Consider the following 26,341-nt stretch of genomic DNA (forward strand, 5'->3'; position numbering starts at 1 on the left):
CCGTCACCTGGTGCACAGCGATGACGAGCTTCCTGGCCTCGTTGAAGATGCGTTCCTCGTTCCATATCCTCAGGGAAGACGAGTTGTTCGAGCCGGCGTTGACGGTGCCGAACCTCTGGCACATCTTCTCGGCCACGGCGTTGTGGAACCGGAACCACAGGGTGCCCATGGTCAGCAGGAAGGTGTTCTCATTGCCCCTCGGGTTGCCCAGCCCTGGAACAAGGCCCGGCGTCATGTTCCGGTTGCGGACGAACGCCTGGCAGTCTTCACCAAATAGGCTTTGTCTGTTCTTTGCTTTTATTATCATCTCTTCTACTTACTTCCCGCAAGACATCTTCGGACGTTTTTGAAATTGGTCATAAATATATCTTGCAGCTTGTGTAGTAAGAAAAAAAAATATCGGGACAGGATGCCTCAGTGGCCTGCTTTTTGTTTCGATTTTCTAAAGTTAGTCTCCTTAAGACAGCATTGTGCGAAACATGGCTTTGTGTGCGTTCCACTGTCTTTTTTTTTTCTTAAAAAATTTCAGTTCGTAGGGAATCATTTGCAATGGTTATAATAGAAGGTTTCACGTTTTAACAACAACAACAAAAAAAACTAAGACCTGCCTTACAGTGCCGCCTCTTTCCCGAGCAGCCTTCAGCCCTGTTGGTGAAGGAACACGCTGGGAATGAATATTAAGTTTTTAGCAAGCTTACCAATGTCCGTAGAAAAGGTTTATTTCATATGGACACTCATTTTCAGGCATCCACTTTTCTAGAAAATAATGCGTTCGAATATGCCATCTTTATTTGCTTTAAGGTTATTCAAGTTCACAATCTTTCTCAAGGAAAAACTTTTTGCTCCACTTTTGAAGCGAAGCCGTTCACCTCCCTTCTTTTTATGAAATTCATAGGCAAAAGAACGAGTTTCTGATCACGGAGGCGATGGCAGCAGTCTGAAAATAGATTAAACCTCCATCTATATTCTCTTCTCTGCGCAAAAAAAAATAAATATATGTGGTTGGTATAACAAACGTGCCTTCTCTGCACACACACACAAAAAAATATGCGGTTGGTATACCAACCGCATGTTTTTTTTTCCTTCAGCCTATAGGCTGAACCGCAAAATGAAGCGCACACTTCTATGGGCACATGCATTTCTGCTGGTTGTCAAAATTGCACAGGCATGCAGTTTTGACAGCAGTAATGCATGCATGTTCATCTGTTCTTAAACAAAAACACAGACAGAACTTCCCAGTTTTGTCAAAGGCAGCCGGATCTTACACTAGATACCATCGGCCCCTCCTCCAAGTTTGTGACCGCAATGCACTCGTGCGAAATAATTCGTTGTAAACCTACATAAACTACGTTGATTTACGTACCACATCCAATTTGTTTCTCGTACCTTATAATAGAGAATGATCGCGATGCTGTAGTGACTAGAACCAGCGCATGTGTGTGTCTACACTCTAAGCGAGAAAATACTAAGTGCTCCCGGAGTTAGACCATGGGGAATAATTGAGTTTCCACAACCATATTAATGCCGCCAAGAGCAAGCACTACTTCTTCACAAAGGCTGCAAAGAAGCATCAGCCACAGGCATATATATCACTTGGTTGAAAGTTGTCAGGGCGTGTATCATCATATGCGTGCACAGATCTCTATGAGGGGGTCTAACGTTCATGGTAGTGCCTCTTTAAGTCTCCTGGGTAGCAGGGAACAATAGGGGACAAAATTTGCGGCCCCCTTCCTCATGTCATCAAAGGGGCCACTGCCCCCCTCCCCCCCCCCCCCCCCCTCCCCTTTGAGCACGCCTATGTGCATCATGACAACGTAGGACATGATGGGCAAGAAATCGTTAAATAGTCTAAAAAGGTGCACCACTAGCAGTCTGATTGACGAAAGTGTAGTTTCGAAGGCGACGAGCCAGGCGGCCAAGTGATTAGCAAGCTCATGCGGACACGGCCGTGTTGCTCACGGAAGAAGCGCGACACGGGTCGTAGCCGGTGGAACCTGGGCGGCGGCGGGTTGGCCATGGGTAGTCGGATGCTGTTCTCCACGGGGAACTGGCCGCCGTGCGACGAGGCCAGCTTGCCGCAGCGGAACGCGCGCAGGGTGTCGGCCCACGTCTTCGAGGTGCCGTACGTCAGGCCGCCGTCGATCCACGGGGTGATCTCGTTGATCTGCGACCGGCCGCAGTGCTCGCCATTAATCAGCGACAGCAATTAAGGGTCATTCACTGCAGCGGGTTGTCTGATACGTGCAAGTTATAACGGAAAGAGGGGCACATAGAGTAAGTAACCATACCGCAATGCTTTGACTGCTGCATCAGCCCGTCTGTTCAGGTGTGTGTACACATACCAGGTGTTTCGGAGAATTAGCCCGCCACTAAATTAAAAAAAAATGGGATTTTTCAGGTAAAGAGAAGCTTGTTGCGGCATAGCAATACCATTGTTGGCGGCCGTCGAAAAACAGGCGAATCATGTTAACTCGTAAAGTAACTGACTAAATTTTAACGGTAAACTTGATAACAATTGTACCTTTGGGCGCCCGATTATTTATTTATTTAAAACATACTGCAGTCATTGAAGACCAAGCAGGAAGGGCAATACAGGTCACAAAAAAATGCAATTCAGCGCCATCATTGGGAAGCAATCACAAAATATAAAACGAACAGGGTGCACTGCAAACACATGATATAAAGTAGAAAAGGGGAAAATGAATCGGCAACCATTAAAGCAAAAAAAATATATAAAGGAAAAATCAGCACAGGGTTTTTCGTACACTTGCTTCAAAAACTGTTACATTATCAGCGGAAAAAACATCTCTTGGAAGAGCATTCCACTGGGTGACAGTGCGTGGAAAAAAAAGAATTTTTAAATCTGTTAGTACGTGCAAAGATTGGTTCCAGGTTTTGACGGTGGGAGTGCCGAGTTTGACGACTCACACGTGGATGAATGAACAATTGTGGGTTTATGCCAAGTTGGTGATTGTTGAGCAGATACAGAAACCGCAGCCTGGAAATCATTCGTCGCAGTTAGAGCTTTGTAGCCGGCCGTTAGTAAAATTGAAAATTGGTTTTTGGTGAAAGGAAATGACGCAGTATCTGTCACATCTCGGCGGACACCTGAACCGTGCCGTTAGTAATAGCCGTATCAGTTTCTTATTATTTCGAAAAAACGAATACCTTCGCCGCTGTGGCTCAACTAATTTGGGCCATTTCTCGTGCCATTCGAGAACCGCGCGACTGCGGGGAGTGCAAGGCGACGTCAATCAAATCGCGCCACTCCGTGACGCCCTTACCACGCGACCATCTCTGCCCCGCACGTGCTGCATGGCTTCCCGGTTCTCCCCACTTTGCTGCTCCAGCACGGGCGGGGCGGAGATTGCCGCGTCTTTTTTTCCTTTTCTCGCTGGTTGTCTTCAGGTAATATGCACCAAAATATATTGCACAGCCATGCCAAGAACTTTGTTATGCACGGTTTTTTGCACCATTGGGGCGAGTTCAGCACTAGCATTGGGAACTTGTTCCCATAGAAAAACAACAACAACAGAAATTCTTCAAACTAACGCCACACGTCCGTAGACAAGATACCCGCAGCAAACCGGACACGGACTTATGCTGTCAATTTCTGCTGATTCTGCCAAGAGCAGTGCTGGTTTATTTCCTGCATAACGTAAGCCAAGTCACCGAAACCAAGGAGCATAGAGGATGTGTTTTCTTTAATTTTGTGCTTTTCATCAATGGGAGATTAATAAAAGCAGAAGAGAAAACAACCACATGCCACCGGTGGGATGCGAACCCATCGGACGCTGAATTCGGTGTTCGTTTGTTCGGATCCCACCGGCGCCATGAGGTTGTTTTTTTCTTCTGCTTTTATTAATCTTCCATTGATGAAAAGCACAAAATTGAAAAAAGACATCCCCTATGGTCCTTGCTTTCTGTGACTGTTTGCTTACGTCATGTATCTCACACCGATCTCCTCTTTTTCCTCTCCTTGTCTGCTGGTTTACTTCCTGGGCATCGAACGGGCAGACTTCCTTGTTCAAGGATATCGCATGGTATCGTCGTCCTACTGGTGTGTCATCTCGGAAGAGAGTTCGACGGCTCCAACGACCAGGAACTAAATTATCACTTGGGGTTTCTCAGCAGCAACCGAAACAGCGATGAGTTCAGGAACTCGCAAAGGCTTCATAAAACAAAAACTGGTCGCAGCGCTTCTTGCACCTTGCACCACATTTTGATGGTAAGGATGTTATTAATGGATTAGTGATGGCGACGGTGAATGAAATAATGCCGACCTACCTGACTCGAGGATTTATAGTGCAGCAATTACTCTTCAAGTTTAGCAGCTGGACCCGAAAGGCCACCCACTTGTTTTTTTTTTAAACTATCGCTCCAATATCGAGCAAGCGCAAATTAAGTTCTAAGCAATATTCAACACTTTACCGTCGACGCCTCCTCGTCACCAACATTCTATCAATATTTTTTTTTTCGGAGATGTGCCCTGCACGCTTCTTAATGCACATGCTCGCTCGGCATGTTACGGTATGTGCACAGGCTTTCGGCAAAGCGTTGCTTGGAAACTTTATGGTGTCTCGCTGAGGGCATGTTCACTGACCCAGTTGCAATAGAAACTTTGTCATGCGCTTAAGGTCCTCAAAACAGGCGGTTTGTTTCATTAAATCACGTAATTGTCCAGAGCCGTTGCCCACGGCTCATAACGACCTCGTACGTAGCACGCTATAATTTTCCTAGGCTGATTATGGGATTGCTCAATCATAAGTACGTACTTTTTTGCTTGATTTTGTGAAATATCAACCTCGAATTCGCAGCCACATTTTCGTTCCGACACACTAACTATCTAGTATCCAAGTCTACCTAGCGACCCGTGTTGCAATCTGTGACAGTGTATGAAGCCTAACCTGTCGTCTCGGGTTGTTGGGCGAGTTGCCCGTTCGCACGTCGTAGCGAGTCCGGAGGAAAGGCATGGCGGCAGCGCCGATATTGCGGTACTCGTGCGTCTCCGGTATAGGGATGTTGAAGTACTCCGGCGGGCAGCCAGACCTCTGCGCGTCCAGGATCTCCTCGACCACTTGTTGGCCTGTGGGACAACAGAAGATCACCTCTAGAGCTACTCCAGGACATCTCCAGAGCATGCCCGTAACGTATCCCAAGCACGACCACACCATTTCCACGGCATCTCTAGAACAGCCCTGGAGCATTTCCAGGCTCGACGGTGGAGCCGTAGTGGAGGTTTCGCGACACGTGTACCTTTATATTCTGTCTTATTGCTGTTCTTTTTCATCGTAGCCATAGCTTCCTGACATGACATGATGATGGCGCGACATGATGATGGTCACCGGAGTAGGTGCAGGATATTACGATGCCAGTGTTTTTTGACGTCCATTCTTTAGAAAACGCGTGTTTATTCGTCATGCAACCAGCAATCTGCCAGCCGAAGCGGCTTAACTAAACCGGAGCCCCTGCCAATTATCGGGTAGATAGGAACTAAATCAACGTTGTTTTTGATGAACTGCCCTAACCTATATGTTCGCTGGCGTTTACAGCTAAAAAGAGACGTGGATCGTCTCGATGAACTTCCTTCTTTGCACGGCGTAAGGAGCAGCAACCAACAGTTTCTTTCTTTTCATATTTGACTGTACCAAAGCCGTTTTAACGAGAAGGTCTGTCCTCCTGCTTTCTGTTCGCCACTCATGCCGACAAGCGATGTGGAAGCGCAAAACATCGTACTCGGGGCATACCAATATAGTGCGCTTTATTGTTTCTGCACCGTTTACCGAAACTATCCATGTTGAGGTGACGATGAAGCATCACCCTGCAGTGCCGTATGATAAATGCAGTAATTACACAGACATTACATCCTGTACTAAGAGTATAACACGCGTACACATCTGTTCCAGGTACAAATACATTACAAAGAGTAACCAAGCAACCATCACATCGTGAAATGTGAGCAGATAATTTTTTTTTCGTTTCAAGGTCTGATGCGTCAAACTCATGCTAAAATTAAGGTTTCTAATTCTGCTTGAACCTTCCTGCATTTACAGACATTCGCGATGCTTCATCGTGCAGCGCCACCTGGACATGAAGAGCGATCTTTAAATCGATCGTTGTTGTGATCCTTGTAGTGTATAGGTAAAGGGAAATGTTTCCGAAATCTAATGCTTAGAGGAGGTAATATACCGGCCGATATCATGAAACTATTTTTTTTTGCACTTCTACGCAGCGCCGGCTGGCCTATTTGAGCGACAACAAAAATATAATAAGATTGGAATAGAATCATTGTAATATCCCGCTCCACTTCTGTGATGCATGCCGATAAAGTTGCACGCGAACTCACAGGAACAAAAAGTGGCATGCCAAGTGAGTTGGTTTGCAGCATCGGTGTTTTCAGGAAGTGGTTCGGCTCCGATAAGACCGACCACCACGGACTCTTTTGTCGGTTTTCTCGAGCGCGCCCCGGTGACGTCAGCGCAGCACTTCCGCCCGTTCTTTCAAGCAATGAAGGAAATAATAGCCACAGAACTCTTCGTGGTAAAAAATGGCTAATGACGAGCGTGGAAGATGTTCACCGCCAAAGTTCCGTTTTTATGGGTGCTGCACTGCAGGAAGCCTTCTTTAGAGATGGAAGCCATTGAAACACTGGCCACCTTTGAGGGCGAAGTTTCTCTTGCTCGTAATAGAGAAATTCTGCAGCGTTCCTCAGATATCTGGAGGTGATGTGAGGTTTCCAAACAACCGGTATATCAGCATTTTTTAGACCGCAGAATGTCATGTTTAAGGCCCCAAACTTTCCACGGTGGAAAATTCTAAAATTCCGCGAATTTAAAAAAAAAATCCGCGAAATTCCGCCGGAGACTTTAAATAATGCTTCAGAATGCACCTCGCTTATATTCGGAACCAAGGCGTGAACATAGTGTGATTTTTTTCTCATAGCTTTACAAGCTAGCTAAAGCGACTTTCGCCAGAAGACTAAAAAGCCACAAGGAGAAGCCAGCTTTAGAATAACCTTGGGGCGAAGTACGTGTCATTGAAAGTGCAACGGACCATGGAAGCGGAAAGGAGGCGGCGGTGCGGGTAGTTGAAAAAGAGAAGACACTGAAACGGTTAAAAGGAGTCGTCATCATCATCAGCATCATCATCAGCCTGATTACGCCCACTGCAGAGCAAAGACCTTGCAGGCCCTGCAGGGAAAGCAAATAAATGCAAACGGGCGCAGGACTGGGAAGCTCTAAACATCAAGTAGTGGCGGCTTGGCGGTGGCAGAGGCTGCTTCTGAGTGGCAGGCTGCGCGCATTAAAGTGTCGGAGGCATAGCCTCGCTCGATTGCGGGGCGTGCATCTGAAGCGTGGCCTTTTATATAACACCGGCATATCCGCTGATTCCTTATTTTAGCGTGCAGTCCGCTTCGTTCTTCCTTTTTGGATGACAGGGTGCTCGACTATGTTTGGCCTGAAATGTTTGAGATTGCATTGTAATCGCAATATAATTTCTTCTAAAATCCCCTCAGTTCTCAATTTCCCCGCTCACGTTTTATTCGTGCAAATAAGGTAGTCATTTTTACATCATCGTTCCTACTGATGCCCGTGACTACAGTGTCATCAAAAAAGAGAATGTGGCTGCTAACACATATTCCGCGAAAAATGCTTTAAATCCGCATTTTTTCGCGGAATAGCGGGAAACTAGGGGCCTTAATCATGTCTAGCTGAGTGGATTTCGTTACTAATTGTAATCGATTTTTTTTTTGCGTAAATAGCCCATACGGCTTGCATAGAAAAAATTAAACAAGCCATGATTCCGGCACACTACGAACATGTTGAACTTCAATCCTCGTGAATAGAAATATTCAACGCCGAATATTATTGCTCCGGGTCACCGCATCCCTGTTACACGGGTACTACGCGCTCTACTGTGTGACGATCCTGATTGGTGGCGATCCTGACTGCTGCGCCGCCTATAAATAAATAATTGAAAATTTGCAAGAAATTAACACAACCTTACTGCTAGGCATAAGAGTATCACACGTTGAACATACAGAATTAGTGAAGCGACAGTGTGTGTGCATAGTTCGCAACAAAATAAATGTTGGTTGTCGAAAGGTACACAGCAAGAATAAGAAATTACCATTAAAGGAAATGGGCTTGGGTAGGGCACGTAATGAGAAGGCTTAAGGAAACGATGGTCCTTAAGGGTATCAGAGTGGATTTCAAGAGGAAGCAAGCGCAGCAGTGGGCGGCAGAAGGTTAGGTTGGCGGATGAGATTAAGAAGTTTTCGGTTATACGGTAGCCGCAGCTGGCAAAAGACAGGGTTAAATCGGAGAGATATGGGGTAGGCCTTTGCCCTGCAGTGGGTGTAGTAAGGTTGCTGATGATGCTGCTGATGATGACTCCTGATATGTAGTCGCCATCAAAGTCCAGCTCCAAAGTTACGTGGTCAATCAAAAGAAAGAGTAAGAATTTAACGGCATAATCACCGAGAAAGCAAGCAGAGAAAACTGGCAACTTGATATGGGTGTAAAGAAAAATAGCGGTGAATTTTTAAAATGCCGTGCCAAATATTTGACGGTCCATCTCTATCCAAGCTCCACACTGTAAGGAGATCACGGGTTAAACGGTGGGCGTCAGACAGCCCAGAGCTGATGATACCTTTCAACGATGAACGATAGGCATCCGATTTAGACTTCTTTTCATTGTAATGAATTCGCTCTATACTCCAATGAATCTAATGAATCGACTTCCTAAAGAAACAAGCTCTACTCGACTAAACTTATATCAGTTGTGTGTTTCCGCTTAAAAAAAAAAAAGGTGTTATAAAGCATTTCACATTTTTATGATTGATAGTTCAAGGTCGGCCAAACAGATCCGAGATTATTTCGCTGTGTAAAAAAACACAAAAAACAGGGGCAATCAAGTTCCTATGATGCTGACCCAACGGTATGAAAGCTGTGTGCGCGCTGTTTTAGAATATCAAAAATATATAATGCATCGATGAATGAAGCCTTACAGATAGAAATCTGAGTGACATGGTTCTGGATTTCAGTATATGGATGAAAAGGTCAAAAATAAGTAAATGATTGACGTATCGATCATAAGAAAGGATATATTAGTGAGAATTGATAAAGGCCTGTATACCCTGACGATATACAGAAACTCCGTGCTTAAAAAGTATCTTACCTCCTTGCTTTCACTAGAAAGCACGCTCAGACTAAAATAATAGTACGATTAGTCCACCGCACGGTCAGAATACAGCCTGCTACGGCCGTGTGTCGGAGATTCGGGGCTGTGCTCCCGTACCAAAGAACACGAGGAAGGCTGTCTTTCCAGTGCGGGACAGGCCCTCGCCGAAGTCTCCCCGCATGGTCTTCTCGCTGACGGTGAACGGGTTGGGTCGATCCTGGCCGTTCGGCCTGTACGAGCCGTCCGAGTACTGCGCTGGGAAGAGCCGGATGAGGTGTCCGTCTGCGGCAAGAACACGTGGCCATCAGCATTTGTCGCAGTCACAAATGCCGAAATGCCCGCAGGGGTTTTCTCTTGCTATACAAACGGTCGTGGGTTCGTCTCCCGCACCACAGCGACCTCATTTAGATTAGTGAAATGCAAGAACGCCGCAGCTTACTTAGTTCTCGAATTAAAGATTTGCACGTGGTCGAAATTAAAGCCGGGGCCTTCAGCAATCAAGTTGTAGGTGTAGCAAACAAACAAAAAAGACGTTAATGCTAAGTTGTGGTAGTAGTCTCAGCTGTTACTACCCGTCTGTGTTTAGAATTATTTGGCTTCTTTAGCGGCTCAGATCACCATGGGTGCAAAAGAACTGATCGAATCGCAGGAACGAACATACCAGTTTACAAGCGGTAAAACCAATCGCGAAAAGGTATTTTGTTGTGGGGTGTATTTTTTTTGTATTTTTAAGGAAACCCACATCATGTAGCGTGTTTCTTGTAAGTATGCCGCTGCACGATCGCGCAACAGCGACGGAACCTCCTCGCAAGGGCACCGTCCGCGCACGAACAAGACTCTAATTAGTGGCAAGCACACTCACCTGCTGAACCCAGCTCCGGGTGGCTGGGGTTGTTGTACCAACCGTCGTAACCTTCAAACTCCGTTTCATGGTGAGGGTCGATGCCGTCAAGCAGCCAGTCGATCAGATTTTGTTTGATGTCGGCTGGTTTATTGTCTAGCAAAAAAAAAGAGAGGAAAGAAAAAAGGCGAATACAATCTCAACAGCTATTCTTTGCATCCTCTCTAGAACAAAATTCACTAAGCAGATTCTTGTACGTTCTGTGAGAATGGGTTCTGTGAGAATGGGTACGTTCTGTTTAGTAGGAGGCCTGCATTGTTCAGCACATTGCTTCGCAGCGCCCATGACATTCACAACTATACATCGAACTTCCCGTATTCTAGCATTCTGATTCCGCTTTATTCCAATTAGCATCTATTTTGGCGATTTGCGAAAAGCTCACACCAGCGCGAATCATTTATCCTGCGTCTTGTGAACTCTAAACCTGCTGGATAAAATTAACTGTGCTTGTGGTGATAGTAGGGTAAAAACCAAAATAAATTGTTAGGCATGTACAAAGTTCCTTAAGTCTTGTTTACTGCGGCTCGTCCCCTTAAGTTTTGCTTTTCAGCAATGCACCCTGCAGCAACAGCATCGCTTCAAGAGAGGGCGCATTCCTTGGTTAGTTACCGTAACTAACAAGGCAGGGCGATACAGACAGACTGCTTGCTGAGCGCGGGACATAGCCCACAGCATCAGGCTCTTTGGCTGGGATCGCGCGAGCGGACGTGCCGCCCGCGGCTCCGTTCTTCGCCAGCGGGGCGAAGCCTCGTGGGGAGGACCGTTCTCCCGCATCTCGTCCCGTCCGGCTTCGGAGTATCTCTTGCCCTAGCGTGGGCGAACAATCGCTCGTAACCTTGCTGGTGAGTCGGACGATCTCGATTTCTTAGCGTATTTTGTTGCTAGCTGGCGTTATTGTTTCTGTAGCTATAAATACCTGTTTGTGCCAGCCACTGTGTCGCTCCTTTGTTCCCTCATATCAAGGCCCGCCGAGGTCGGCGTGCGCTCGGCAGCGTACGCGATCACGGGGTGGGGTCTGGCGGTTTTGAACTGTGTCAGCCGCGATTAAGCGGGGAGAACATATTTATCTACCCTATTAAAACCCCACATCTGGAAGCCCAACGTGGTGCCTGCTTTTGGAACATTGGACGACTGTCTGTTCGGTTCGAGGAGCGCTCTTTGTCCGGACTTGACAAGTTCTAGGCCTAGAGTGAATTTTGATCGCTAGGACCTGCGGCATGCTTTCTTGAGTGCGAGGTGTATTGCGCTGTAGCATAGCATGTCTAAAATTTTCGACATGCTCAGCCCATATTTCGTCAAGTTTTCTCTAGAGTTTCTTCAGCACGAGAACCACTTGGCCCGCGTCGTGGGAGCGCGAGGCCTAGCGCCCGCGTAGTTGCCGAGCCCGAAGTGAGTACGAAAGCCGCGTGGGTGGTTCGAGTTTTCTCTCTATATTTTTCTCTGCTCCCTCTTTTTGACTCTGGGAGTCGCGGCTACGGTAGCCGGGTGGCCTGGGGCCACGGGTGCTGCTACGAGCTCACTGGTATTGCAGCTCGGCACCGGGAGCTCCGACACCGTCCGATACGGTGGGCACCAACCGCTCAGAAGCTACTTCATGCAGTGAGCGGGATATACGACCACCCTGCAGAGCTGATGTCTCTTGGCGGCTGCGCGCACGCAACCCTTGCCGGGTCATTATTTTGTTCACGGTCATTGTCGGAGTGGTAGTGAGGCCTGAGGATTTTTGGAGCTGCCTGCACCATGTCAGAGGAGACACGACCAAAGGACCGTGGTGTTGAGAGTTGCGCACTTTGCTGCCCACTCGTTTTTTTGTGGTCTCGCACGAACTGAGCAGTCTCGGTCAACTCAAGAAAGGGCTTTGTTCGCTCGAACTTTGCGTTTGCACAGCCGCCCTACACGTTTTGCTCGCGAGTTAGGCATTGTGCCACGAGGCCCTTGCGCATGCCGTTTCCCCTCCCGTGACCTACGTTAAAGGCACGCCGAGAGCCTTTCAGCTATCTTGCAGATCCGGTGGAGCCACCCAGACTTGCTGTCCGGTGCACATCGTCTCGCTGCCGCCTGCTGCGACGAAGTGGCCTGTATCCTCTTCGCCGCATCCATTCGGGGAAGCTGTAGCGAGACCAGTCAGCAGTCACCTCCGGCTGATGCTGCCCTGGCGACTACTGCAGAATCCTGACCTGCAGTTTTCAACCAGCCTTCTCTTCGTGGGCCTGCGGACACGATAGGGCCATGCGGGTCGTCCCAGCGGAGGCCTTCACGCCGCCTTCGGAACACCGCGGAAGTCTGCGGGGACGCTGTCGGCGTGACCTCCGCTGCAAGACCTGCCTCAACGCCTGTACGAAGGCGTTGAGGCCGTGGTCGGCGTGCGCTCGGTAGCGCACGCGATCACGGGGTGGGGTCTGGCGGTTTTGAACTGTGTCAGCCGCGATTAAGCGAGGAGAACATATTTACCTCCCCTATTAAAACCCCACATTACTTAAGCCTGTATTTTGTTTCTTACAATGAACACATGGGAAACCACGACGAAATGTTCTTCGCGGTCATTAGCTCGCTTTCAATTGTTTGTTTTTTATTCCAGGCGAGCTTATCTACTGCACAAGCTTCCAGAAGCGGTTACAGCTCTGATTCTGTCCTTTCGCTCAACGCAAGTGTGTGGCACGCGCTAAGTGGTGAGGGCGCATAATTATTTTGTGTATTATTCATCCCCGACAATAACAAACAGGTAGAGTTAGAAACATTTCACGAGAGAGGAGGTCAGTCTCACCTCTGGAAGGTTGCGGCGTTGGTGTCGTTGCTGGCGCTGAGCTCGTCGTCGTCGTTGTCGGTCCTGCATCCTGAGTCCTCGACGGCAAAGGACAGCTCAGGAGGAGCACAGCTAGAAGGGCCGCAGGCCGCATCATGGCGCCTGTCCCTACACAGCAGGAGTCTAGACGCGGCGCGGGTGGACTGGGGCACTTGTCCGCGCTCCTCGATCGCGGGAGTCTCTCTCACCCCCTGCTCGAAAGGAGAAGAGCGCGAACTGTGCGGTCTTCGTCGCCTCCCGGCGGATGTGTGGCGGCCGTCTTGCACTGATCGGGCGGATGTGGAAGGCTCTTGGCTGCGCGCGTGCCGGATGCGAACCAGGAAAGAAACGTCCCGCCAGCCACTTCCTCTGGAACAAGAGTGGAGACATTGCAGCCGCCGATGTCGACGAGTGAAATACCGCGCCGTGGTTAGGGGCGAAGTCTGCCCCACTCAGGCGGCGGTCCAACTGTAAGCAGCGACGCCGGCGACTAGAACACGAGCTAGCGTACGGGCGCGAGTGTGGTGACCGCAGTACATCCGCAACGAGGCAAAACAGACATCCCGGTGAGTGTGAGGTCTGTCGGCACTGCAGTTCTTTTGTTACCGCCAGTGGGAGACTCAAAGACAGCGCGCGACGGGTGGTTTTGTCGTTTCCCAGGATTGCGATCGGTGTAGGGAACGGGTTCATTACTGACTGTCTGGACCCGCAAGGCGTCGCAAAGTCAGTGAAGTACAGAGAAAAGCACAGTGCGCTCAATGGCCCTGAAGGTGGCAGAGATGTCAGAAGCTCCTGAGCAGTTACAGAACGCGTCTGACAGCAGTAGGTGCGTCACCTGCTGGCCAGTCAAGATTTTGTCCAGGTGGGGTGCGGAGTGGACGTTGTCGAAGAAATAACCACTCCAGTCATGTCTTTAGAAGGTGCCTTGTACGCGCAGGGCTTGAAATGAGCTCTCTTATGGCGTTGGAAGGAGTGGGTGGGATGTGGGGTGGCTGGACCGTGGTACTGTTACCTCTGTCACATCTTCACCCTAAAAGAGGTTAAAAAGGATTGGAAGTTCTTTTTTCTTTATTTGATTTCTTGCCTGGTGACAGGAATGTCCTCTGCGTTTTCGCCCTTCTGTTACCAGCATCATCATGGCGGGCGGCGAGTACGTGCCAAGCTCCTGGTACTCGGCGCTTCGGGACAAGCCCTTTCCGACGCTCTATGGCGAGAACAAGACCCCGGTGACGGCGGACGTGCTCGAGGCTGGTCTCATCCTCGTCTTCTGCATCCTCACGTTCGGCTTCCTGCTCATCATACCCGGTGTCCGAAGTGGACAGGTCAGAAACTGCTCGTTTTCTCGCTTGCTCATACAATCTTAGCAACGATGCCAACAGGCTCACAAACCTCAGGGAGAGAGCGCGCATCGGCGATGAAACCATTGTCACGCCTTAACTAACGAAAATTAGGAAGTACTTTATTAATATGTTAGCGCGTGCCGCTGGTGCGCTCATGCATGAACTAAAAAAGCCATCACATCTTCTCTATACGGAACACGTGAGAAAACTTCAAACGCCGAAGCGTGCTCCGTAGTATTTTGGCCGCACCGCATCTCTACATTGATCACAGTGTACGCAAAGGCGATGGAGAGCTGAAACTCCGGTGGTTCTTTGCGGTCGTGAAGTGGCCTCGGGCAAAAAGAACACGTTGAAGGCTAGCTATAACACGCAGAATAACGAAGAGAGACATCAAGCGTAAAGGTACATGTAAATCTTGTAATCTCAAACTTCTGCCTAGCTATGCATTCTGTCTTGTTGCTTGCTGCGCAGCAGTCGCAAAAAAAGAAACATGCATAAAAAAAATAGAAAGCACCATGGTAAGAACTGGCTTGGATTCTGATGTGTTATAAGCGGTGATGTTAGGTTCTGGTACGTTGCCAGAGAACGAACATGCCGACTCTTTCGCTGCGAAGTGCACGCCAACATGACGTCCCATCCGCCTATTTTCAGCAGTACACACGAGCAAGGATGTACATAAAACAGTACGCATTGGTTTCGACACCCAGAGGAACGGATGATGCAAGGCTTTTTAAACATCCGTAGCCTGAAAGATCGCGATAACACGCGCCTCTTCTGCACCACCGGCGTTTTGGGTGAGCTTTCACGCATGTGACTCGCAAAAAGAATTTGCCTAGCAAGTCACTATTTTATGGGAACGTGATGGATCTGTTTTAGTCACCTAATTGCGCATTATTTGCTTTCCCAATTTATTAGTCGCGAATAAAGCCACACTTGATGCTTCACAAGCGGCAGTAGCGCCGTGGCGCAGTGTATGCGACTTGTTTTTCCCGCACGGGCACTTCTGGCCTCTTTCCGCGGAGAAAAGTTAAATAAGTCACTTGTTCTGCTCTTCTGTCACAGCTTCAGCAATTTCATGTCATCTGACCCCATATTTTTCTTTTTCGTAATATAATTTTGATCTAATATTTGCAGACAAGATATGTCCCTCAAAAGCTCTACGCTCCATCCCATGCATGTTTGCATTGTGTCAGTTTCGCGGTCACAGATGGTCACAAACAATCTAGCAGCACAACCTCAATGTTTCGCGGGGTCTCATTGGCCTCGCCTTTCCACACAATGCCCTTTATTGTGTCTTTTCGTGCTTTGTGGCAATCTTTTCATAATCATAATCTGCAGTAGCTTAACTGCGTCAGCTGTGGAACAAAAGCATCTGTCGATAAATGCAGTTCGCCCTGTCTTGCGCGAGCTGCGGCCATTTTATCCCTTCAAATTTCTTAATTGAGAGTAGGAAACCACCTACCTTACTTTCTGCTGCTCCCTACTACCTTTACCCTGTTTTGGAATACATTCCACTGTTGTTGTTGTCGTTGTTGTTAGCCTATCAAAAGATGGCACATACCCACACTGTGGGGGATCGGCCAAGAATCGGGCGGCTGTTCACCTGAACGCAGTTAATAAAAAGGAAAAGCACGTGGGAGCGCAACACCGGTGAATTCTTCCTCTGCCAGAAAAGACAGTCGGTATCTGCTCCTTTTATTACATGCTCTGCCCGTGCTCATTTCCTCTTCTTGATTTCAAATAGGATATCTTCACTAGCGCTTGCTGGGCGCCCCCCTTTCAGTGGCTGCGAAAGTCGACTCTGTCGTGTCCGTCATCACAGGCGCACTTTCTACACCGTTTAATTATACTCACATGGGCCTTGAAGTCAGTTTGGTATAGAGTGCCTTTTCCTTCTACGTCAAGCCGCCGAGTTGAGCATGAATCCGAACCGAGATTGGCCAAAGCAAGAAGTAAGGGGGAGGGGTCATTCGTCGTTTCTAGCGTACTCTTTGTAAAACGGGAGCGGACAATGAAGCAGGGTACTCCCCGATGCCCGGTGGTTGACAGCTTTCTACCTACAAGGTTCTGTACATGCGTAGGCACACACTCCTTTTACTACAGGCAAAAGTGAGGGTCTCAGAAAATATTCGGTAAGGAGACACACATATATATATAGGCAAGGACTGACAGGTGATGCTCTGCGCTTCCCAACTTCGTTCCTTATTTTTTTTATCTGAGTAGTGCAGTGTCTTCTTCAGCTTTTTGTCTGTGCTCCAGACCTATGTAAAGATGTCGAACAAAGATGAATGAATGAATGAATGTGAACTATGCGCGCAAATGTACGCCGGTTGTCTCTTTCCTTTTTCTTTTTAGAAAGTAAACGTGCTGGTACGAGTCCTCGTGAGCCTTTTCATCGGCACCTTCATTCTGCGTAAGTGATGACGTTGCTGTCTCTTAAGAACAGTTTGCTATAGTAGGATACAAAAATTAGCATTTGGCAACAAATACCCATGAAACACGCAGCTAGTGCTTAGTTCCGCTAGCCAATCGCAGCAGTAAATTAAATCAATATTTTAATGTTTCACTCCAAACGAGTCAGAAGAAGCAGAGTTCTTGCGCTTATAATGTCGTCCTGTGATTGCCTTTTTTTCAGTTAAAAAAAGTTTTACCAATGGCCTATTTCCTTGTAGCGCAGGAGCAGTATAGGGGAGTCATAAATGTGGACGGGGCTTCATTGCAGACTTAAGTTGTATCCGGTTATAATAACAATTTACCTCACTTAAGAATGAAATTTGTGAATGCATTTTGCGTATGCATGCATTAAACAGGAGAGAGGGAGACAAAACTTTTTTAGTTTTTAAAACGTTGGGCAAGTCAGGCGGGCGGACTCCTTAGTTCAGGACTCCGGCGGCTAGCGCTGATGTTTGGACCCGTGGGAAGTTTTGGTAAGATGAATGTAAATATGCAACAGCAGTGGATGCAAAAATAAACTTTTCTTCAAAAGTAATCTGTAATTAAAGGAAGGTGTAATAGAATGTTAGCTGTTGGCAGCGATAGCAATCCATAGAGTGCAATCACTAGCGCCTCTCGAGTGCCGCCTTCAATTAAGGATATCTTATTTTTCATTCCCTATGTGCTTATCTGTCTGGTAACGATGGTAAAACCCATCATTTTATGGAGCTTAATATCTTTCAATTCAAACTAAATCTTATGCTTTGAATGACTTACGCTCAAAAAATTAAGCATTTACAACATAAAGCCCTGAGCGTAATGAAGGGTAAATTCCTTCCCTCCTTCCTTGTTGTGTGGTTAACCCGTAGCTTATAATAATATCGCCCGCTCTCCAGAGGCCAACCACACCTAATGACCTCCCCATCAGGTGATTGTGGTCACACCACAGTACCAGGAGACAAATATATATGAAGCACCCTTGAAGGGCAGTCGCTGCTTGCTGAGGCTGCAGTATGCCACAGCTCAGCAGGAGTTCTTTGCTTTCTTGTCTCATTTTGGGGGGAAAGGGAGCGACTTTTTTCGAATGTTCCAGAGCTTCAGTTTATTTATGTACTACTCCATAGTGTCTAGCTTGTGCTTGTCTCTCGCAGTGTGCAACTTCGGCCAAGAATGGGAGTATTCGAAGATCCGCGCGACCACACCATACAAGGCGTTCAGCCACCAGGAGATCAACGCTGAAATAGAAGTCAAGATTGGTCTTCGAAGCGTCAACATAACGCTGAAAAGTGAGCACAGTGGCGATACTTGCGAAGCGAGGCGACGTAAAGCTAATTTGGCAGCTACACATTTCACTTGCTGAGGATCACAACAATTTCATGACGCAGCGATGATGTAACAATGTCGGCTAGTCGCATCTGGAGCAATTTGAATAGATAGCGTTGTCAGCGTTCGTGTCCATGCCTACTCAGGCGAAATTTTCGAACTTGGAATCTACTGGCTCCAGGAGAACTCGTACATTAGCACATCCCCGGTGGTGGTGGTGGTGGTGGTGGTGGTGGTGGTACTGGTTTTATTAAAAATAATAGTAAAAAGGAAGGAAAAGATTTTTGCTAGCCCCGGCATCTGCCATCGATACTGAAGCACCTGAGCTGGGGCAGCAGAAATAAAGGATAGCAGGCAGAATGGAGAAATGAAATGAAAGGGGTGAGGGGACAGGAAGAGAGGACTTCCCGGTGTCTGCTGGGACCAGTATCTGCTGCAACCAGTATCTGCTGCAACCAGTAGCTTCTGGAACCTGTAGGTGCTGCATACAATAGCTGATTTGGTAGCACCGAAAAATTATATTATTTAATTTTTTTGAACAAAACATTCGTACCAAAATAATCGTTGGCAGGTGACAGCAGAGCGAAGCGCCACCTGCCACGGCGAGAGTGGATGAACGGACAACCCGAAAGGTGTCTGCCAAAGGAAGATCTCGGAGGGGCGTCTGAAGAGCTGCGCTCAAATTTCGCATTGCTGACTTTCGTAATCGTCTGTCATTTTTTTCTTTTATGTGGCGCTGTTAAACGTAGTGCATATCCTTAGCTTTCTCGATCAGCACTGATAGAACATTGCGAGAGCGACCAAGGTCCCAGAAGGATTCAGCTAAGCGTTTTACACCACGAAACTGTGGGACAGCATTCATTGAATCACAGCGGCCGATTGATTCTGGCACAAAGTGCAAACATGTACATCCTCTGTAAAAAAACAAAAACGCACAGAATTAACAGTTGGTGACTGGCCTCAGCAGTTTCCGCACCTCGCTCTCGGGCTTCCACGATTGTGTATACTGCTGGTTTGGGGCTGCGTAGAAAATGGCGGAAGCACGCAGCATTCGAGGCTATTTGGAAATTCTAAACGCTGACAACGCTTCAGATTGCCATAACATGGTCCCAAAACGAGTGCAGCTCATGTGCAAGTGACCAGGGTGTTTTAGGCAGAAGGTGTACTTTACACATATAGATGGAAATTATTTATTTATTCATTATTTATAAATTTTAACCTACTGAGAGCCATATCGTTGACGAGATGTCACTCTTACACAGATTTACAGCTCATTAGTCGGCTGATCAGACTTCCTGTTTGTGCCCTCCAGATGAGACCATCTACACCGGCACGGACGGAGACCAAGTGAACTACAACGAGCGGTTCTCTTGGGAGTGGGCTCAAGGCAGGCAGGGATTTGGACCTCAAGGTGCGGGATCGCTGAACAGTGTTGGCACTACACATGCGAGCGTTTCAGTATGGCTAGAGTATGTGTGATCCGGTGTGGCTTACATGCACCCAGCAGCATTTGCTACGATTTGCCTTTTGCGCAAATACCTGCTCTGTGGCGTTAATGAGCCGCTTAACCTCAGGGTACGACTAGTGATGAGCGCCACTTGGTTCTGAAAAGGATTAACGTAATGATGATGCCACTGCTACAGAACTGCTACTGATAAAACACGAATAGCCGCTGCAGCCCATGACTCATTGTGCAGAATTATGGCCGAAGGAAGTTCACTCTGCATAAAGGTCAGGGTTAGCTTCGAGTTCTAATTCGGTCGCCCAAGTTGGTCCTCGCTCAAGATTGGAACCTAGCAGCCTTATACGTTGGCCGTGCCCGAGCCAGCAGCTTTGTGCATATTCTATACACTTGTCAGTCATTTAGTTGAGGAATTTGGATTGCGGACGTAACGGCGACACTGTCAACGCGAATCAAGGGAAACGAGTCTAAAATGCCCATATAGCTGTAAAAGAGGCATACATGGCAAGGGTAGTAGAAGTTAAAACGGTATCAAGAAAAATATCAAATTAACTGCATTGTTTGGGCGAGCTATCCTAACAAATGAAGGATCTTATACTTGTATGCTTGTCTTGAGTCACGTGATTGACATAACACAGCCAGCAAGGCGTCAAATTTAAGCGACCGATATTTCAACTTCAGCTCCTTGGCGACCGTTTAAGATGTTTTGAATGAGCTGTTAGTTCTAATCGCGCAGTGATTATTAGCTTGTTAACATACATGTACGTGATCATTTGCTCAGCTGGCCACTATAACCAGGATTTTCGAGAAGCCCAGGTGCGTGGCACGCCTCTGCCGATACTTTGGATCGCCGAGTACTTCACGTTTGACGGCGAAGGAATCCGCTTCGGCAGGAACTACCGCATCGCCGGCTGGTACACGCACATACTCATCTGGTGAGCCCGCCTCCACTGCGCGTATATATACTTATACCATTTATTGCCACACGCCACGAAGGACAACCAATAGACTGGCTGGAACCAACTGTCCAAGCTGTTGAGGAAGTGACGCACAAAAAATGTGTGCAAACACGCCTGATTTCCATTTGGAGCGCCGTTGAAATTAACGGCCAGAAACAAGCACGCAAAAAAATTGGAGGACGCTTAAGCATCGTCTTTAAGAGTGAGACGCGACAGCGTGTCGCATCGTTGCCGAGGAGTACACGGAACGCCATCGCCCGTTCGGCGCGACGCGTGGCCCGTTGGACAATTTAAGGAAAGGACGCCTGTCTCACAAATCTCGGCGGACAACCGGGCCGTAAGGGAAGGAAAATGAAAATTGCTTTTAAGGAAAGGAAATTATGCCTGTCTCTCATTTCTCGTTGGACACCCGGATCACGTCGTAAGGGAAGGAGAAATCGATCAATCAATCAATCAACCAACCAACCAATCAATCAATCAATCAATCAATCAATCGATGATCGATCAATCAATGATCAATCAATAAATCAATCCATCCATCAGTCAATCAATAAATAAATAAATAAATAAATAAATCTAACGCTGTCGCGTTAAAATCCCTTCCCTTACGGCGCGGTTCAGATGTCCACCGAGATGCGCCATTTTTCGCTCACGCGTCCAAAGACGCCGACGACACCGGCGGTTCTGCGACACGAGCTCCTTAACGCTGTCGCGTTAATAAAGATAAGCAGAGAATATAGATGTCATGCCACTACAGGGAACGCTCGAATGTCCACTAATGTTTTTAAGCAAATGTAGTACTTTCTATCACAGCTTCTTCTATGCTTGTAACGTTATTGCGGAGCCCTCCAGCTATACGGTCCTCTCTGACTCGCACCGTCCTCCCCTCCCTCACGGCCCGGTTCGGTGCTCATTGAGAAGTGAGATGGTTACTGCGTCTTTCCTTTCCTCAAAACCAATTTTCATTTCTTCTTCAACCTAGTGACTCTAGCGCAACCTGGCCTCGGGCAGTGTGAGAATTAAAGGCGACGGGCGCATGCAGCCAGTCTCCCACTGCTCGGCTTTTTGCACCGCGCAGTGACACTCGCGCGGGGTATCTGTTGCCGAAGTGAATGTCATCGTCGCTTTCGCGGACGCGGTTGATGCGACGAGTGCATTGACACGACGGCTTTAAGGGTCCCGTTCACCGAAGAACCCGGCGTAGTCGTCGTCGCGGGATTTAGTCGTCGCCGGTGTGGGCGGAAAAGCCGGATTGGTCGAAAGGCTCGTGATGTCATACGTGGAGCTGTGGAATGGAAAGTGATTGAAGCATAAAAAAACTGGTGGTTAGAATGTCTCAACATGTCTCAAATATCATTAGGACATGTAAGTATATAAAGTAAAGGAGTTGCGCTGAAAAGAAAATTGGAGTAATCGAACCTTTGATTCTTGGGTTGCGAGTCAGACATGCTACCTTATATTTATAGGCCACGCAGTCACGTCATTACGGCTTGTTTAAAGCAGGGCTTTATACGGATGCCATGTGATCTTCCACATAATGAGGAAATCGTGTCCGTGTCTGCGTGGTCAAGAGGAGCCGCTGACAGCTAGGACCCATTAACACTAACGTGTCAAGCCTTAAAGACGTAGCCTAAGTGTCCCCCCTTTTTCTTTCTTTGAATCTTTCTTCTCACATCTCTTTCAACGCTAATGTGTCTGAACGCGGCAGTGATTGTGGCTCAGCTGGAATCAGTCGGCAGGCCTGTGCACTTTCCTCTTCATTCTTCCTTCACTCTCAACTATTACAACATGGCGCGAGCCTGCACACACACAAACGACATCTTGTTCCCACATGCGCAGGACCGCATTCCCGCTCTGGGTGGTGAGCAACCTGCTGTTCTTCAGCGTGCTCTGGTACGGTGCCTGCGTGCTCATGCTGACCGGGACTTGCCTCATCACCGGTACCATCGTATATGCCAGCGTCCGAAACTTCATTCCTCTGGAGGTGCCCTTCTATGACCATGACCACCTCGTTTTCATCCGGATGCACTACGGCTGGTGCTTCTGGATGAACCTCGTTAACGGTGCGTGCCCAGCGTCTCCACTGTTAGCTTCCCTGTCATATTTGGTGGAGGAAAACTGACGCAAACTTTCAATTACGTTTAGCTAACCTGTTATCGTGCAGTAGTGACCTTACCGTAAAGATGAGCTGATATCCGTGGCAGTAACCGAGCCACACGAGAAGGCAGTCAAGTGAGTGCAAAGTTTAGCTAACCATACAAATCCCTCTCCATCCTCCTTAAATAAAAATAAAAGAACGAGAAACAACTAAAATAAAAATATTCTCGTCAATCAATGGTTAATGAGTACACCTGTCGTCTCGCCCCGCAGGGCTGGTATGTCTGACCGCCGGTGCTGTAGTGCTGTTCATGGACCTACGCTTCCCGGACGTCATCGCCGCATTTTTTGACATCGACATCCTTCAGGACTACGAGGAGATTTACGACGGTCGGTGCCCATTGCTTCTCTATGAGTGCTCCTAAAATATCAAGTGACGAAGCGTTGAAAATGTGACGACGGGACTCCCCAGCCTTCTTGTACAAGTAACAAAGTGGTAAAGCTTACAGCTCGCGAAATGCTTGATGGAAAGTCGTCAGTGCTAATTGTTGCAGCTCACAAAAAGAAATGGCTAATGATATCCTGGTCGATCATACCGCACGTAGTATTTTGCCAAAAAGTAACCGGGCGCAGGTGGTTTGTTTCTTAGCCGCGTTGTGAAGCACTTATGGCAGGCCTTAAGCTCTGAATTTCCGCAAAGTAAGGCGAACCCCTGTCCTCATGTTCTGACACCTTTCGGTCTTTAGGGTTGTCGTAACGGCTCCGTTATTATACTGCTGAGAAGCAAAAACCTGTTGCTCGCTACTTTTGCCAAAGAAGTACATTACAATGCATATTTGTCTTCTCAGAATCAGGTGACTTCCGTCTCAGCTACGCCCTAATTTCCCGTCGTCTCCATGGCCGCTGACCTTTCACGTGACTTAGTTTTGTATTTACTTTCTTCGCACTCGCGATGGTGACGTCCGCATCGTCCTCGCAGTCCACTTCATGGTCAAAGAACGCTTCCCTTTGACCTCTCAACCATCGGCACCTGTCGCACGCTTTATTGCAGAGCCCGTGGACTTGACGAAGGTGACGACCGATGAAAAGAAGCCAGCGGCTACCGGCACTGCTTTGCTTTCACCGAGCAACTCCGTGCCGGACTACGGCACAGATAGCCCCGACTACGTGAGTAGGCACGCTCGAATATAATAGAATATGAATTTAGTACAGTAGCGCAAACCTAAACGCCCGGACGGCAACTCCGCACTTAACCGGCATGGGTGGGGAGAGGGTAATTCGGCAATGCCCTCCTCAAGCAATGTGCCAGTAGGGCTTTGCCACGCAGCGCAGGGAGGAGGGGCGAGGGGGGATTGTTGATTAGTTAGAAGAGCGCTCTAAATATTCATGCCCGATAGATTCCCCTTTCCCTCCGTACACCCCCTTACGTCCCGTGTCCCCCAGAGTTCTTTCCCGTGCCCCCCACGAGCTTTCACTTATCCCCCAGAGTCCCGAACGGGATCAACCCTGGGAATTGAGCGTAAGGTAGCGGAACACGTTGCATCGTCACGCGCTGGTATATAACCTGTCTCGTGGATGCATGCAGGAGGCCCCCGCCCTGCGCAAGCGCAGCGCCTACAACCGCTACCAGGTGGTGTCGGTGCGCAAGCCGGCCCCGGCCCCGCGCAGGCGGCCCGCAGTGCCGGACGCCGTGCAGGAGGAAGAGGACGAAGGCCCCATTTACGAGAACACGCTGAAGACCACTGACAGGCAAGTTCAAACCATGGGCTGAAGCCGGATAAGGCTGCACGAAGCAGTGGAAGAAGATTAATAAGGAAGGCATGAAATTTGGGTATACAGGCATTTCGCTTGGCTCTTAAGTTTTTGGGCGAAATATTTTCAGGCCGTTTGTAGGTATGTACTAAAAAGTGAAGTTATACGGAGGCCGCGTGGGCAGAAAAAAAAATATTTCTGCCCACTTACGTGAAGTGGTCGCCTGGAATGTCTGAATGTCCGTGTGGACGTCTAGTCTACATCTGCTGGTGTAGCAATACCAGACGACTGGGTCGCGAGGCATGCAGCGCCACAATAATTATTTTTCCTACAGAACACGCATTCTGTAAAATTCTAGCGCGGCAGTACATGCAGGATGATGATGATGATTGTGGATTTTTATGCCACAAGGGCATCTATGGCCAGAGAGCGCCATGGCACAAGGTATTTTCGACTTCTCAAGGTGGAGTCAAAGACCCATTTCCCAAGCATTTCACACTAAATAAACCTAGCACCAGACAGGGGAAAGCTTGTACCCACTGCATCACCGGTGGGTACCCGGCGGCACTGGGGATCAGTACAGGCAGGACGTAGGCTGCTTTGGTGGTGGTAGTGGTTTTTTTTTATTAAAATAATAGTAAAAAGGAAGGAAAAGAGTTTTGCTAGCCCCGGCATCTGCCATCGATACTGAAGTACCTGCATTTCTGCTACAGTGCAGTGTGACACGTTCTTAAGCACCTGTCTTAAAGCCATGTATTTATGAGGTTGCAAACGCGACTGATTAGGCTAATCGATAATTCGTAGGCAAGATTGAAATGAAAAAAAAAACAGCTCAAAAAGACAGAGGGACATAGAAGAGATGAACGCGACCACGCTGAACACTGCACCGAAGCGCTGGGGTTGGTATCACTGTGCATTTTTCTGCTATTTCTATTCCATTCAGTCTTGGCCATTTATGGGAGCGCTGCGGGAGGTGTGTGCGTGTGTGTGTGAGAGCGCGCGCTCTTGCACGTGACTTATACAGAGATGCCGTGCGGTGATTAGGCTTGGCATAGCTCATTGTATTACTCCGTTATACCCTTCCATCTTCAGTGCCTTTCTGCCATTTCGCTATTCTTTCTCCTCTGGTGGGCCAGATGAGACACGTTATTATAATCAGGGTGACCAAGTTCGTCCCTTTCTCACATTAAAGAAATCCCTCCCCTCTATCTCTATGTCTTTCTGACTCCTGGCCTCTATTTGTACGTGTGGAATGAGCCTGAAAGATGACATTCTCTTGGAACGTGGCCCAAGACCATGCGTTTAGGCCGTATACCATACGATACACCCCAGGCACAGTGGCCAAATGGTTGGAGCAGACGCCTTCAATTTCAGACCTGTTTGGCAGAGCGTGCGGCTCAAACCGTGATCCAGAGATAAGCTTTTGGGAACGTCTTCCATTGCAGGTACGACGGAAGTTCCAAGGAGCACATCCTCATGGACACGCTCAAGCGATAGGCCTAAGAGGTGCTGCGAGGCAACGCTGCCGCGACAAGCATTGCTGAAGACCATCTCCACGCAGTCGGCGATGGGAATGAAGGAAACTCATTGCACATGAGGAGCAAATTTATGTCGCACTATTTTTAATGAAAAAATGTGAGAAACACATCGATCAATACATCAAATGGGTCTGATCCCCACCCCCTCCAAAAGTGACCGATAAATCCGTCTCTGTGGCGCACAGCGTTGTCTCTCCTTTGATCTCGACTACCTGCACAGCAGGAAGCAAATGCTTGTAACAAGATTTTGTTCTTTTGACTTGCAAGAGCAATTTCCTGAATAATATATATTATACAGTGCTGTCGGTAACGCGTTACAAGTAACGGCGTTACCAGTAACGCGTTACTTTTTTCGGTAACTTAGTAACGTACTCGTTACCAATCCGGAACTGTAATGGGTAACGTACTTACGTTAACATTTTTCGCTAACGTGAGGTGTCACGTTACTAGTTACTTAGTTGTTCTAGTTGTGACCCACTCCACCCACTTATTTAGAAAAAAAAAGCACAGAGCACCTAAAATGATGTAAATAAACAAAATGTACAGGTGCTCCCGACAACCCTTGTTGGGG

General features: G+C 48.0%; 2 protein-coding genes across 2 annotated transcripts in view; one reads left to right on the forward strand and one right to left on the reverse strand.

Annotated features, from left to right (window-relative positions):
- Window positions 1-13,131, reverse strand: part of LOC144125092 (dual oxidase 2-like) — a 51,442-nt gene extending 38,311 nt beyond the window's left edge. The window contains exons 1-6 of the mRNA XM_077658177.1: window positions 12,849-13,131; window positions 10,046-10,180; window positions 9,301-9,465; window positions 4,908-5,086; window positions 1,960-2,164; window positions 8-213 (exon numbers count right to left, since the gene is read on the reverse strand). Of these exons, the coding sequence (XP_077514303.1) occupies window positions 8-213; window positions 1,960-2,164; window positions 4,908-5,086; window positions 9,301-9,465; window positions 10,046-10,180; window positions 12,849-12,984 (1,026 nt within the window). The 5' untranslated portion in view covers window positions 12,985-13,131. The remainder of the gene's footprint in view (window positions 1-7; window positions 214-1,959; window positions 2,165-4,907; window positions 5,087-9,300; window positions 9,466-10,045; window positions 10,181-12,848) is intronic.
- Window positions 13,132-13,254: 123 nt separating this feature from the next.
- On the forward strand, window positions 13,255-25,952 carry LOC144125093 (dual oxidase maturation factor 1-like). The gene is made up of 11 exons (XM_077658178.1): window positions 13,255-13,432; window positions 13,996-14,188; window positions 16,562-16,619; window positions 17,791-17,925; window positions 19,275-19,373; window positions 20,206-20,359; window positions 22,223-22,446; window positions 22,754-22,870; window positions 23,532-23,647; window positions 24,066-24,229; window positions 25,678-25,952. Exons 2-11 carry the CDS (start codon window positions 14,003-14,005, stop codon window positions 25,727-25,729), a joined length of 1,305 nt encoding a protein of 434 aa, XP_077514304.1. The 5' UTR covers window positions 13,255-13,432; window positions 13,996-14,002; the 3' UTR covers window positions 25,730-25,952.
- Window positions 25,953-26,341: the final 389 nt, after the last annotated feature.

The sequence above is a fragment of the Amblyomma americanum genome, chromosome 3 (assembly GCF_052857255.1).
Source record: "Amblyomma americanum isolate KBUSLIRL-KWMA chromosome 3, ASM5285725v1, whole genome shotgun sequence".
NCBI lineage: Eukaryota > Metazoa > Arthropoda > Arachnida > Ixodida > Ixodidae > Amblyomma > Amblyomma americanum.

Excerpts from the sequence above, each read along its gene's own strand:
- LOC144125093 (XM_077658178.1), top strand. The coding sequence starts at position 14,003 with ATGGCGGGCGGCGAGTACGTGCCAAGCTCCTGGTACTCGGCGCTTCGG. Across the intron at positions 22,447-22,753 it reads CTGGATGAACCTCGTTAACG|GGCTGGTATGTCTGACCGCC; the intron begins GTGCGTGCCCAG and ends CTCGCCCCGCAG. Across the intron at positions 22,871-23,531 it reads CTACGAGGAGATTTACGACG|AGCCCGTGGACTTGACGAAG; the intron begins GTCGGTGCCCAT and ends GCTTTATTGCAG.